Source organism: Schistocerca cancellata, chromosome 4 (assembly GCF_023864275.1).
Source record: "Schistocerca cancellata isolate TAMUIC-IGC-003103 chromosome 4, iqSchCanc2.1, whole genome shotgun sequence".
Lineage (NCBI taxonomy): Eukaryota > Metazoa > Arthropoda > Insecta > Orthoptera > Acrididae > Schistocerca > Schistocerca cancellata.
Window position 1 is genome coordinate 795,957,404 of NC_064629.1, and position 13,107 is coordinate 795,970,510.

Below are 13,107 nucleotides of genomic sequence, written 5' to 3' on the forward strand. Positions count from 1 at the left end.
ACATCTGATGCTGAAGTCTTACTTGATGAACAACGAAATTCTAGTACGCGATATACTATTTTTCTTTCATCGTTTGGTGCAGGGTGTCAGTGACAGAAAAGTTCACAAATATTGAAATTATGTATAATGTTTGATGAGAAGTCGCTAAGCGCTCTCATTCTCAAATACTGGATCCATATAATCCGGGTATTTTCGCGCCGTCACTTACATTGCCTCAAGGCAAACACACAGTTTATAAGCGAAATACTTGTGTTATTGTGTTAAACTTTTACCATATGGTTATACCTCTTAATAAATAGATTATGAAATCGTTTTAATTTTTTAAATTCGGTCAATAATATATGAAGATAGTAACTGTTCTCAAAAGAAATAATACCATTGATGACCGCGCAGCTTCTCTAGAATAAATAATTATTTGAAACCCTCAGCTGCTGACGGGTGTTGTTGATATACCTCGATGGGGACAGTTGAAAATGTGTGCCCCGACCGGGAGTCGAACCCGGGATCTCCTGTTTACATGGCAGACGCTCTATCCATCTTTTTTTTCTTTTTCTTCATTTTGTTCGATATAGTTTGTTGCGTTTGGTCTGGGTGGGCGTCACAAGACATCCGTTCAAGTTGCTCTTTGATTCCTTGACTCGGTTTTTTCACAAAGAGCACGCAGCCGTGTGACCGAACACGCTGAGCTACCGTGCCGGCGCCACTCAGGTATCGAGGTGGACGTCCAGCTGAGCCACCGAGGAGGCAGATGAATAGCGCGATTGCAGAAACTTATCCCTTGCACGCTCCCTCTGAGACCCACCTTCCCAACTAAAAATGTTCAAATGTGTGTGAAATGTTATGAGACTTAACTGCTAAGGTCATCAGTCCCTAAGCTTACACACTACTTAACCTAAATTATCCTAAGGACTACCACATACAACCATGCCCGAGGGAGGACTCGAACCTCCGCCGGGAACAGCCGCACAGTCCATGACTGCAGCGCCTGAGACCGCTCGGCTAATCCCGCGCGGCACTTCCCAACTGTCCATAATCTATCTATTAGGTACATTACGTATGTAGATTGTGGACAGCTGGGAATGTGGGTCTCACGGGGAGCGTGCAAGGGGTAAGTCCCGGCAGTCGCACTATTCATCTGTGTCCTCGGTGGCTCAGATGGATGCCAGCATAGTAGCTCAGCGTGTTCGGGCAGAGGGTTTAGCTAGATTTTGCAATAAAAAAAACTGAGTAAACGGATCAACGAAAAACCTGAACGAGTGTCATCGGACGTCCACCACGAACAAATTCAACGAACAATATAGAACAAAATGAGATAAAGAAAGGATGGATACAGTGTCTGCCATTTAAGCAGGAGATCCCGGGTTCGAGTCCCGGTCGGGGCACAGATTTTCAACTGTTCTCATCGAGGTATACCAACAACACCTGTCGGCAGCTGAGGGTTTCAATTAATTATCATCGGTCAATAATTACGTGAAATATTGAAAATTAAGTTTTTGCCACCCCTGGAGGCCGTTAGATAGGTAACTCGCAACTGGAACCGTGTACTTGGATAGTGGTTTAGTAATACAGATTATTACGTCACTTCGGCTTTAAAATCTGACGGTGACCCGACAAGAATACCGTGAATCATTAGGCAGCGACAATCTCTGAAACCACTGTATGAAAAAGAATCTTATATCGTCAAGCAATTGTGTATTCTGAACCTGGAAAGAGTTCCGAAATTGTTTCAGCGCATACATTCAGAAGTTGTATACAACAGAAAAGTCTGCTTGTCCTTGTTTCATTTATTTCTCTATTTTGAGATTGGCTTGGCTTGGCACACATTTAGGAAAGTGCTGAGTGTTCACACCGTCGAGCCTTCTTCAGAGTACTCCGAGAACTCTTGCCTTGCTGAGAAAATCTGACCGACCGATGTAGCAGCCAGTCAGCTTCCTGTAACCGGAGAAGGCCTCTCTTCCGTGAAGAACCCTCCAGTTGTCTATGAACAGTACCAGTCCAGGAGACAGCTTGATCCACATTTCGCCTTCAGGCTTGCTTATTTCCGATGCCAGTATACGAATATCTTCGTAGAACTGTTTCACTTCTGCTGTCGGAACACTGCTGAAAGGTGCACGATCCAAAAGATTGAATCTGAAATGAAAAAAGTGCAGTGATTTTAAAAATAAAATTTACATTTAGCCCAAATGATAGGTTAAAAAAGTCTTGCGTACAGAAATGTTTCATTGAGCTGTTGTCAATCTATCAAAACATTATAAGCGTCCGCGATGGGAGATTCAGCAACAACACTTTTAAAACCACTTCAATCCCAACTACAGGGGCTATGTTTTTTGAGAAAGGAAGAGATCTTCACAATATATGCTTACAAATTTTCAGCTATCACATTTTTATAGGTCGAGGGCCTGGTACAACCATCTGAAATTAAACTGTTCATGGATACTCCGCAATATCGAATAAAAAACCTATGTATACACGAAATGTATTCGCAGATGTGAATATGGAAAACCATCAGTTGTACACTACTGGCTACAAAACGAAGATGACGTGCTACAGACGCGACAGGAAGAAGATGCTGTGATATGCAAATGATTACCTTTTCAGAGCATTCACACAAGGTTGGCGCCGGTTGCGACACCTACAACGTGCTGACATGAGGAAAGTTTCCAACCGATTTCTCATACACAAACAACAGTGGGACTAGGGGCAAGTAAGGCTAGCAACCTGCTTCCCTGGTACTTTAAATATGATGCTGGCAACAATCAGAGCAAAATACCTCGGACCTTTGGAGGTGACGGAGTCCCACCTCTAGCTGGTGAAACGTTGTGATGCTTCGTGTAAGGAGGAGAAACGCGTACCATCACGTTTCCGACTTTTGTAAAGGTCGGACTGTAGCCTATCGCGATTGCTGTTTACCGTATCGCGACATTTCTGCTCGCATTGGTCGAGATCCAATGACTGTTAGCTGAATATGGAATCGGTGGGTTCAGGAGGGTAATACGGAACGCCGTGCTGGATCCCTACGGCCTCGTATCACTAGCAGTCGAGATGACAGGCATCTTATCCGCATGGCTGTAACGGATCGTGCAGCCACGTCTGCAAGACAACAACCATCTGCACGAACAGTTCGACGACGTTTGCAGCAGCATGGACTATCAGCTCGGAGACCATGGCTGCGGTTACCCTTGACGCTGCATCGCAGACAGGAGCGCCTGCGATGATGTAACAACGACGAACCTGGGTGCACGAATGGCAAAACGTCATTTTTTCGGGTGAATCCAGGTTCTGTTTACAGCATCATGATGGTTGCATCCGTGTTTGGCGACATCGCGATGAACGCAAATTGGAAGCGTGTATTCGTCATCGCCATACTGGCATATAGCCCGGCGTGATGGTATGGGGTGGCATTGGTTACACGTCTCGGTCACCTCTTGTTCGCATTGACGGCGCCGGCCGGGGAAGCCGAGTGGTTCTAGGCGCTACAGTCTGGAACCGCGTAACCGCTACGGTCGCAGGTCCGAATCCTGCCTCGGGCATGGATGTGTGTGATGTCCTTAGGTTAGTTAGGTTTAAGTAGTTCTAAGTTCTAGGGGACTGATGACCTTAGAAGTTTAGTCCCACAGTGCTCAGAGCCATTTGAACTACTTTTCGCATTGACGGCACTTCGAACAGTGGACGCTACGGTTCAGATGTGTTACGACCCGTGGCTCTACCCTTCATTCGATCCCTGCGAAACCCTACATTTCAGCAGGATAATGCACGACCGCATGTAGCAGGTCCTGTACGGGCCTTTCTGGATACAGAAAATGCTCTACTGTTGCCCTGGCCAGCACATTCTCCAGATCTCTCACCAACTGCAAACGTCTGTTCAATGGTGGCCGAGCAACTGGCTCGTTATAATACGCCAGTCACTACTGTTGATGACCTGTGGTATCGTGTTGAAGCTGCATGGGCAGCTGAACCTGTACACGCCATCCAAGCTCCGTTTGACTCAATGCCCAGGCGTATCAAGGCCGTTATTACGGCCAGAGGTGGTTGTTCTGGGTACTGATTTGTCAGGATCTATGCACCCAAATTGCGTGAAAATGTAATCACATGTCACTTCTACTGTAATATATTTGTCCTATGAATACCCGTTTATCATCTGCATTTCTTCTTGGCGTAGCAATTTTAATTGCCAGTAGTGTATAATGGATTGACGGCAATGAAAATTTGTGCCGGACCACAGTCGAACCCGGATTTCCCGCTTATCGCGAGCGGTCGCCTTACAATTAAGCTATCCGAGCACTACTCGCAGCCAGACCCATTAACTTTGCATGGTACTTCTGAATAACACAGCCACTGCAAAATCGTATTTACCCGCCGACACCGGGCAAGCAACTTCCAATTGAAATGTCTGCCCCGTACGGAAATATACGTAATGAATGTATGAGTACAGGTTGTAGACACATGGTTGATGACATATATGTTTGCGTCCAGCCGTAGGTTGTGCTCGGATAGCCAGTCGTGGTCGGGCACTCGGCCAGTGCACATCGCGCGGTGACGGGCCGTTGCGCGGGCCATTGTTTACATCGCGAGCGGTGCCGAGGTGGGGAGCCGAGCAGCTTGTGGGAGCGCTGCTTACGTCTGTTTTCAAATCAAATGTGTGTGAAACCTTATGGGACTTAACTGCTAAGGTCATTAGTCCCTAAACTTACACACTACTTAATCTAAATTATCCTAAGGACAAACACACGCACCTATGCCCGAAGGAGGACTCGAACCTCCACCGGGACGTCTGTTTTGTTTATAACTGTTGTAAGTACGTTTCAACAATTACCAGAGCCAACAACGTTCAGTGTGTTTTCGACAGCGATGCACTGCGGTCGATGGCGTTTGAAATTCACGAGTGGATTTTTGTAGATTTGAAATTGCCTGAAGATATAGTCGACACGTGTCAGTTGGACTTTGTGCAATACTCGTTATTTGTCAAATTTATTTCGAGTGACGCTTACGAGAAATTCGTTGAGGAGCATACTGGCATGAGACAATTTCGTTAAACTTAACTTTGTGCTCTGCTTTACGGCAGGTCTTGTCGTGGGGGAAGCCTCGTCACAGAGGTCCACCGCATGAGCGTCTAGGGAAATGATTCCAGTGGTGGTTTCCCGTTGCCTTCCACTGATGGTGAAATGATAATGAGGACAACACAACACCCAGTCCCTGAGCGGAGAAAATCTCCGACCCAGCCGGGAATCGAACCCGGGTCTCTTGGCGTTTCGTCAAACAGACTGTAGTATTAGTAATGTCCGGATCGTGCCTTCGGGATACGGAGTGAGAACCGACGGGGTATTTACTGTGCCACCTGAGTGTCCTAATGAGCTCACTGCACGTTCTCTGTCTCTGTACGGCGCTGTTTTGTCTGTTACCAATGAAAAATGGTCAAGTGCATATCGTTACCAAGTTAACACCGGTGTGAGAAGTATACGTAAAGACTTGAAAAAACCATATACCTTCGTATGTTGTCATTCGTGGCTGTCGCGTGCAGGTAACTTACATGGGTCAACCTCCTACCTGTTCGATCTGCCATTCAACAGAACATCTGCAGATGAACTGCACACGTCGACGTCCGGTTCACCTTCCGCGGGAACGTCTTGCAGACGGTAGTGAAAGTCTTGTTCCATTATTGAGTGAGGTAATCGCGGGGACTGTACCACAACCCTGGCAGCCGGAACATGTTAACGAAGCGGCAATGCCAGTACAGGTGGAAAGCAGTGACAAAGGCATTCCCGATGGGATGGACGGCACTTCGGCCCCGCCATCCACACCGGGACAGTTACCGCTGAATACCGACACACAACTTATGTCGGCAGAAACTCTTCTACAAGCATTCACCTTTCTTTCAGGAGCAATATTAAATAGAAATAAAACCACAGTTTTGCCCATCAGAGGCGGTATCGGAGATATATCCCGTGTTACCTGGTGCAATGTGAAAGATTGTCACAAAACTTCCGGTGTAACCTTTGAGGCCATCCCAGGCAAACTCCTGACGAAGAACTGGCCACAAATGCTTAATAAATTACCTACTGCTTTGATACTCCACTCCGACCGTGATTTTAACATACTACAGAAAGTTAAGACCATAGGGTTCGCCATTACAAGCAGGATGAATTATTTGGCGCAAATTATCCCTATATCCGACCATCTAGCAAAGAGTATACAACAAGCGCTATGCTTGTTTCTTTTTAGAGGCACATTTTCAAAGTTCAATTTGATAAATTAACTTTAACTACGTTCAAAGGTGGCCTTAAACACTTTAAGGTACACCAAAAATGTGTCACCCAGCCCGTAAATCGCATCAGGAAGAAAGTTCGTACCCGGAGGATCAGTATCATCACAAACCTCATCCAGCGGTGGAAGCCTCATAGCCTTGACCCACCCGTTGATATCACCGGCATTCCGTTTTATTACTTACATGTGCGACTGTACTACTTGGAACTGAGTTACATCCGACACAACATCGTCGATACCGGAAGTCTGACCAAAAGAAAACTTTATAACCTTCCCATGACAACAAACCACAGCAATCGTCTCGAAGACAAATATCAACATTAAAAAAAATGGTTCAAATGGCTCTGAGCACTATGGGACTTAACATCTGTGGTCATCAGTCCCCTAGAACTTAGAACTAATTAAACCTATCTAACCTAAGGACAGCACACACATCCATGCCCGAGGCATGATTCGAACCTGCGACCGTAGCGGTCACGCGGTTCAAGACTGAAGCGTCTAGAACCGCACGGCCACACCGGCCGGCTATCAACATACAACATGGAGTATACGAGGGCTATCCACAAAGTACATTACGTTTTGGAATTAAAAATAGATAAGGTATTGGGAATTTTTTTTATTAGATACAGATGAAAGCCACACTTCAATACTACTTTTCTACATAGTTGCCATTTAAATTAAGTCACTTATCGTAGTGATGGACGAGCTTCGAAATTCCTTCGTCGTAAAATTCGGCCGCCTGCGCCTTCAACCACGTGGTTACCTCTTCTTGAAGCTGTGCGTCGTCATCAAAACGCTGCATAGCCAACCACTTCTTCATTGCTGGGAATAAGTGGAAGTCGCTCGGTGCCAGGTCGGGACTGTACGGCGGATGAGGAAACAACTCCCACTTAAAAGATTCGAGAACTTCACGAGTGGCATTTGCCGTGTGGGCCCGGGCGTTGTCGTCAATCAGCAAGATCTTTGAGCCCAACTTTCCCCTGCGCTTGTTTTGTATTGCTCTTCTGAGGTTGTGCAGAGTTTGGCAATACCTTTGAGAGTTTATTGTAGTGCCTCTTTCCAGGAAATCCACAAAAATCGTATTTCTACCGGGTTACTGATTAACCACGTGGTTGAAGGCGCAGGCGGCCGAATTTTACGACGAAGGAATTTCCAAGCTCGTCCATCGCTACGATAAGTGCTTTAATTTAAATGGCAACTATGTAGAAAAGTAGTATTTAAGTGTGGCTTTCATCTGTATATAATAAAAAAATTTCTAATTCTTTATTTATTTTTAATTCAAAAACGTAATGTACTTTGTGGATAGCCCTCGTAGTATGGTGGAATTTGCATAGCGACATGTTACCGTCACGCGTCGTAGCCGACTGGTATTTCACAGTCAACGATAAAGTAGCAACGAATGACAAGCTACATAAGATAGGCCTTCATCCGACGCCCATCTGTGACGCATGCGGGAGAGTCGATACACTAATTCATAGGCTCACGTGCGGACATGCAGAAGAAATTACAGCGTTTCCTCTTCAAAGAATGTCGGTGATAGACCGCACGACGCCCAATAGTGTAGACCTTTTACAGATCATTCAGCCACACAAACTGAGGTATCCACGAGCAAAAAACAACGCTGCAACGTGGATCATGGGGCACACAGCATCGTTTGTTACGCAGAATAGGCAAGCTACTTTCCTAGGTTATTACTCTTACATCGAAATTGAACACCTTAAAATAAACCAACATCGTTACTATAGGAGATTATTTGGAAATATGCTGCACATCATAATCAACGGTTAAATACTTCAAATTCAGTATTTCGGATAGTAGAGGTTGACATTGTTCTATATATAAGAATCCTAGATGCTTCCTGAGACTTTAGTTAGTGTTGAAATTTAAGGATATTATTCTAGGCGCTTACCATTGCAGAAGGCAGTTTTATTTCCCATCTAATGTTCTTACATTTCCTGTCTCTCGCAGAACAGGAGAGCAAATTGCCTTCAACAATGAAGTGATAGTCATTCGTGTCATATAAGTTTCTCTGTTTACCACTTAGGAAAGAAGAAATATCAAGAAGAAATTTCATTTCATATATTGCACAACGGAGGGCTGCAAATAACACATACTTGTGTTAATTCTACTCACGTCACAAATTGGAGATAATGTTTATTTTTCCTTCCTCATCAATGGAATTCCATCCTTTTCCGATTTCTTTTTTCAAATAGAATGTAATGATTTATTTGCAAGTACAGCTTACAAGCTGGACGATAAAAAAGAGATTGCCTAATGGTAAGGCTACCGCTAACGATAAGCGGGAAATTCAAGTTCCGGTCCGGCACTAATTTTAATTTCCGCCATTCCATTATACAGCTGATGATTGTCCTTATTCGCAACTGCGAATACATTTCATGTACTTCATAACCGCTGTAGCGTTCGGACATGCATCATTTTTCATAACAACACAGACACTACAGTATCGTACTTACGTATACAGTATACCAAAGGAACCTTCGAGGGCATACTCGTATGTGGCTTTGAAAATGATGTTATGCAATGTAATCAGTCTTAAACGTACGGTCGATAAGTTTAAGTATGTGTATTAAAGTGGATGGGCAAAGTAAACGACAACAACCTGCTCAAAAACATTTAGCACCGGTTGTATATGTGCAAACATGTGTGAGCTTAGATTCGAGAGGAATAGGGAATTAAAGAATAAGTCATATGAAACTAAAGAATTAATACAGTACAATGTGATTGAGACGTTGTTGCACAAACCTTCCCTGGTTGACAAGCCGCCTTGCCGTAAAATGACAATGAGCGATTACAAGCGTTCTGAAACCGAATAGACCCCACCATAACGAAAATAACATTTGATTAGGTTATTCATATTCCATCACATGATGGGAAGCAACGCGGCATGCTTTCTTCCAGAGTTCAGGAGAATTGTTAGCAGTCGGTCTTATTCAGTAGGAAAACTGCCCATCTTATCGAAAGAGCAAAGAATGAAAACCACCAAAATTATGCTGACTAGGGCCTTTACTTATAAAGTGGTTTTTCGTAATTCACAATGTAAATCTATAAAGCACATGACAACTGCCTGCTTCCGAACGAGATAACTTTTGAAACAGGCCCATAGCGCATTTTTTTCTTAATAAATGGTGAGCCACTAGCAATTGCTGTCTACATTTAAAGAATGGCGTACAGATGCAAAAAAGGATCTGTGATCCCAGGAAGGTATTCAGAAAATGAGGGGCGGATTTAAGGTTATTACTATACTTAAGACAATTGGAAAATAAATGTGGAAAAGAAAGACATAGATGATGATGATATTTGATTTATGGAGTGCTTAACTGTGCGGTTATCAGCCCCCGCACAAATTCCTAATCTTTACAGAGTGCAGATTTATCCCTTACACGATTGATGAGTAAATGATGCGGACAACACAAACACCAAGTCCCGAGAGGAGAAAAATCCCCTACCCGGCCGGGAATCGAACCCAGGACCCCATGATCCAGAAACAGCAATGCTAGCCACTATACCACGAGCTGCGGACAGAAAGACATAGAAAGGGAGAAGAAACAAGAATAGAAAATGGCATCCGAGTATCTGGAACAGAGAAGATACACGGGTAGATGAGCAGCGAAGAAAAGAAGAGGAAAGTGAGATGAGGACAAAAACTCTTAGGTTCAAACATTTCAGAAGCTATTCGGTATGATGAAAGTAGTGTAAGAGAAAGTAGTTATTAAAATGGAGAGCAGAGATGAAGAGAAAAGGATGAATAAAAAAGTAAAAGGAAGGAAAGTTGCTGGGAACAGAAGAGAGAGAAAGAAGGAGAAAAGCTGCAGTTGAAGGACACCACCTATAACAGAAGATTAATGATGAAAAGTATTCCACAAATGACGAGGTAGAACGTACAGACGAAAATGACATAAGAACATGGTAAAGGAAGAAAAAAATGGAGAACAAGAAGAAGGGAGAGGAAGACTGGATGATTCTGGTTTGCCAACTTCAGAAATAAGAGAAAATAAATTATGATTAGTGATAGAGAAACTTTAGACAGGAGAGAAAGTAAATTATTCGTTGATGTAAAGAGTGAAAAAGAATGAACGGAAATGATAAACATTTAAAATCAATGGTGAAGTAAAATCGCAAAATAGATCTGCTGGAGAGATAGATGCGAAAATAAATGCAGAAAATATACAAAAGAGGAAAGTGAAAGATATGATTGTCGAACAACAGTTTTCAGACATGTGTATGCAAAAGTAAGTATTATGAAGAAGCCACTTCGAACATCGAACGATACTTTCGTAGATCTGGAGGTAAAACACGTAAACAATAATATCAGTTTCAGGCCAGAATTTTTTTCTGGAGAAAGGAAAATTTTTCTTTATGTGGTTAATGCTCTTAGGTGATTTTTTAATGATTTTAGGTGCAAGATTTATACAAAAATATGTACCCATTTTCAAAACGTGCTTTGTACACTTGGCTTCATTTTATAGAGTAAAATATGTAATGACGAAATAATCTCTAATATAGTAAACAATGAAATGATCATTCGATAACTATCTTGCTAAACAACAACAATATTCAATTATACAGTGGAACACAGCGAGCGAATCACATCCGTATAGTCAGGTGGTCACGAGCTGCTGCGCATTGCAACACTGACTTGCTGATATTTTCACAGTGACGCCCAACAGTTGGCAAGACTTGCGCATTGTGAGTTAGCCAGCACTGCGCTCTCATTTAAATATATGGTCGAAAGAGTCAGCCTCCACGAAATGTGAAACGAACCCTATCGTCCAGGACTGCGTACCACACAGGGCGCAGATTCGCCCCGAGATGGGGAAACTCACAGGCGTCTATTGTCTATTGAGGCCTAAGCGCTGTGGTGTGCGAGTGAGACAGACGAGAACTTACGTCATAGGGAAACCCAGTAGAAGTCGTTTGTGGGCAAGGAGACATAGCAATGTTAAATATGGCTGACCTAAGATCGGCCATAAGGAGAAACATTTATGGAAACTATTTAATTCCGTATTAATGCAGAGAATGAAGCCACAGTAATTTCAATCTACCATCCTTCATAAATTCTCATGGTGATTCCAATAAAACTTGAATATTGATCGTATCTGTAATAGTTTAGGATTTACTGTTAAAGTGAAATGCACAAGTTTTCTAACAAAGACCTGAATACTAAAATCTGAACGCTTTGGTCGATCTTAACGATCGACATTTCATGAAGAAGCGCATCATTAAAATGACAGACCTTGTAAATATCAACTCTGTAACTTTATTTGTTTAAAAGATATAGTAAATTTAAATTATCAGTATTTAGAGTCAAGCATCAAATCATCATTTACTCTGCTCAAAACATATGAATGATGACAGTATGACACCTTCTTGAATCATTAGGTAACAGACTATTTCTTGTAAAGTTAAGTGCATAACAGTTACTTTCGTTCTTTATTTGTTTATCAGAAAGCACATTGATGGAAGGCTACTGGCCATGGCATTCAAAGTTAAGAAGGAAACTGTATTGGTTTTATGTAAAAGAATTTAACGTTTATTATGTAATGGATATTACTGCTACTTTATTTAGAACGTGAAAGTGGTCAACCTTTGAGTGTTTAAATATGTTAAAATGAAAAATAATGTAGAATAAGCTATAGCCAATCAGATGGACGGCTTCAGGAAAGGGAACTGCCCTAGTCAGTTGAGCGAAGATATTCGGCGCGCGGGAAACGCGGCCGGGGACGGACAGTGCTGGTACAGACGCGGAAGCGGACAGTTCGGCTGGAGACGCCAAAGCGGACGGTCGGTCTTTAGGCAGCTAGGAAGTGAAACCACTTAGAAAATTTCGCATTATGTGGTATCGCTGGACTTGGTCTCTGAGCGGTGAGCAGCCGGGCGCCTGGTGTGAACTTTAACTTTTCGCATAGTCAACAAGGTGGAGTATCGGAATTGTAATTCGCGACGAGATTGTGAATGGTCGAACTGAGTCAAATGGATATGCGCTCGAGTGTACAACAACTCTAAATACGACCACTTTCGCTATTAGTTTTCTTTCTGAATAAACATTACTCTAACCAAATCGCAACTGTGTGGCCTACATCATTTATGGGTCGTTAATTTAGTTCCTTTAGTTCCCGATATTATTATTACTGTTATTATATGTTACGTTAATTTTGTATTCCATAAACTTGCCATAAGCCAGACAATTTAGCCAAAGGCTCACAAGTGTCTAATTTAGGGCGTGTAATGCGACACGGGCGGTTCAATCCCTAGACGAGTTTGAGCCAAGACATTTCGACGAAGAGGAACCGCATATGAGACCGAACAATTTGGGATGTTAGTTCGCAGCATGATGAAAAAGTTAAATATTCATAAATGTGTACTTCAGGTTTCCAGTGGGAAAAAATCCTCCTATTTCAGCTAAGACACAGTAAAAGTTAATGTACACAATTGTAGCCAGAGGGTCTGAAAGGGATGTAATATCACATGAGAGAAAAGAAAGCATATAAATTGCATATGTGCATGGGCTTGATTTTCAGAGAATATCATTTCGAAATTATTTATCGCGCAGACATAGAAATTGTTGAGGATGACTCGTTAACTCGTCCATACTGTGGCGATCGACTGAGGAAACTTTGATTACCAGGAATGCGAGTTCCTCTTGGTTACCATGAAGAAGGCAACGCATAACAAAAGGAAATTAAGAGCGACCAATGAGCAAACACAAAGCTAATAACGATAAAGAAAAAGTAGAAAAGAGAATGAGAAGGTGGTCTATAAAGGGGAGAGATAATGCCGAGCTAAGTCGTTCAAAGGAGTTATCGATGGTAGAAATAATCTTTGTGA

General features: G+C 42.8%; 1 protein-coding gene across 1 annotated transcript in view; it reads right to left on the minus strand.

Moving 5' to 3' along the window:
• Positions 1-1,764: 1,764 nt before the first annotated feature.
• Positions 1,765-13,107, minus strand: part of LOC126183632 (trimethyllysine dioxygenase, mitochondrial) — a 531,746-nt gene continuing 520,403 nt past the window's right edge. Inside the window, exon 8 of the mRNA XM_049925754.1 lies at positions 1,765-2,130. Within this exon, the coding sequence (XP_049781711.1) occupies positions 1,863-2,130 (268 nt within the window). The 3' untranslated portion in view covers positions 1,765-1,862. The remainder of the gene's footprint in view (positions 2,131-13,107) is intronic.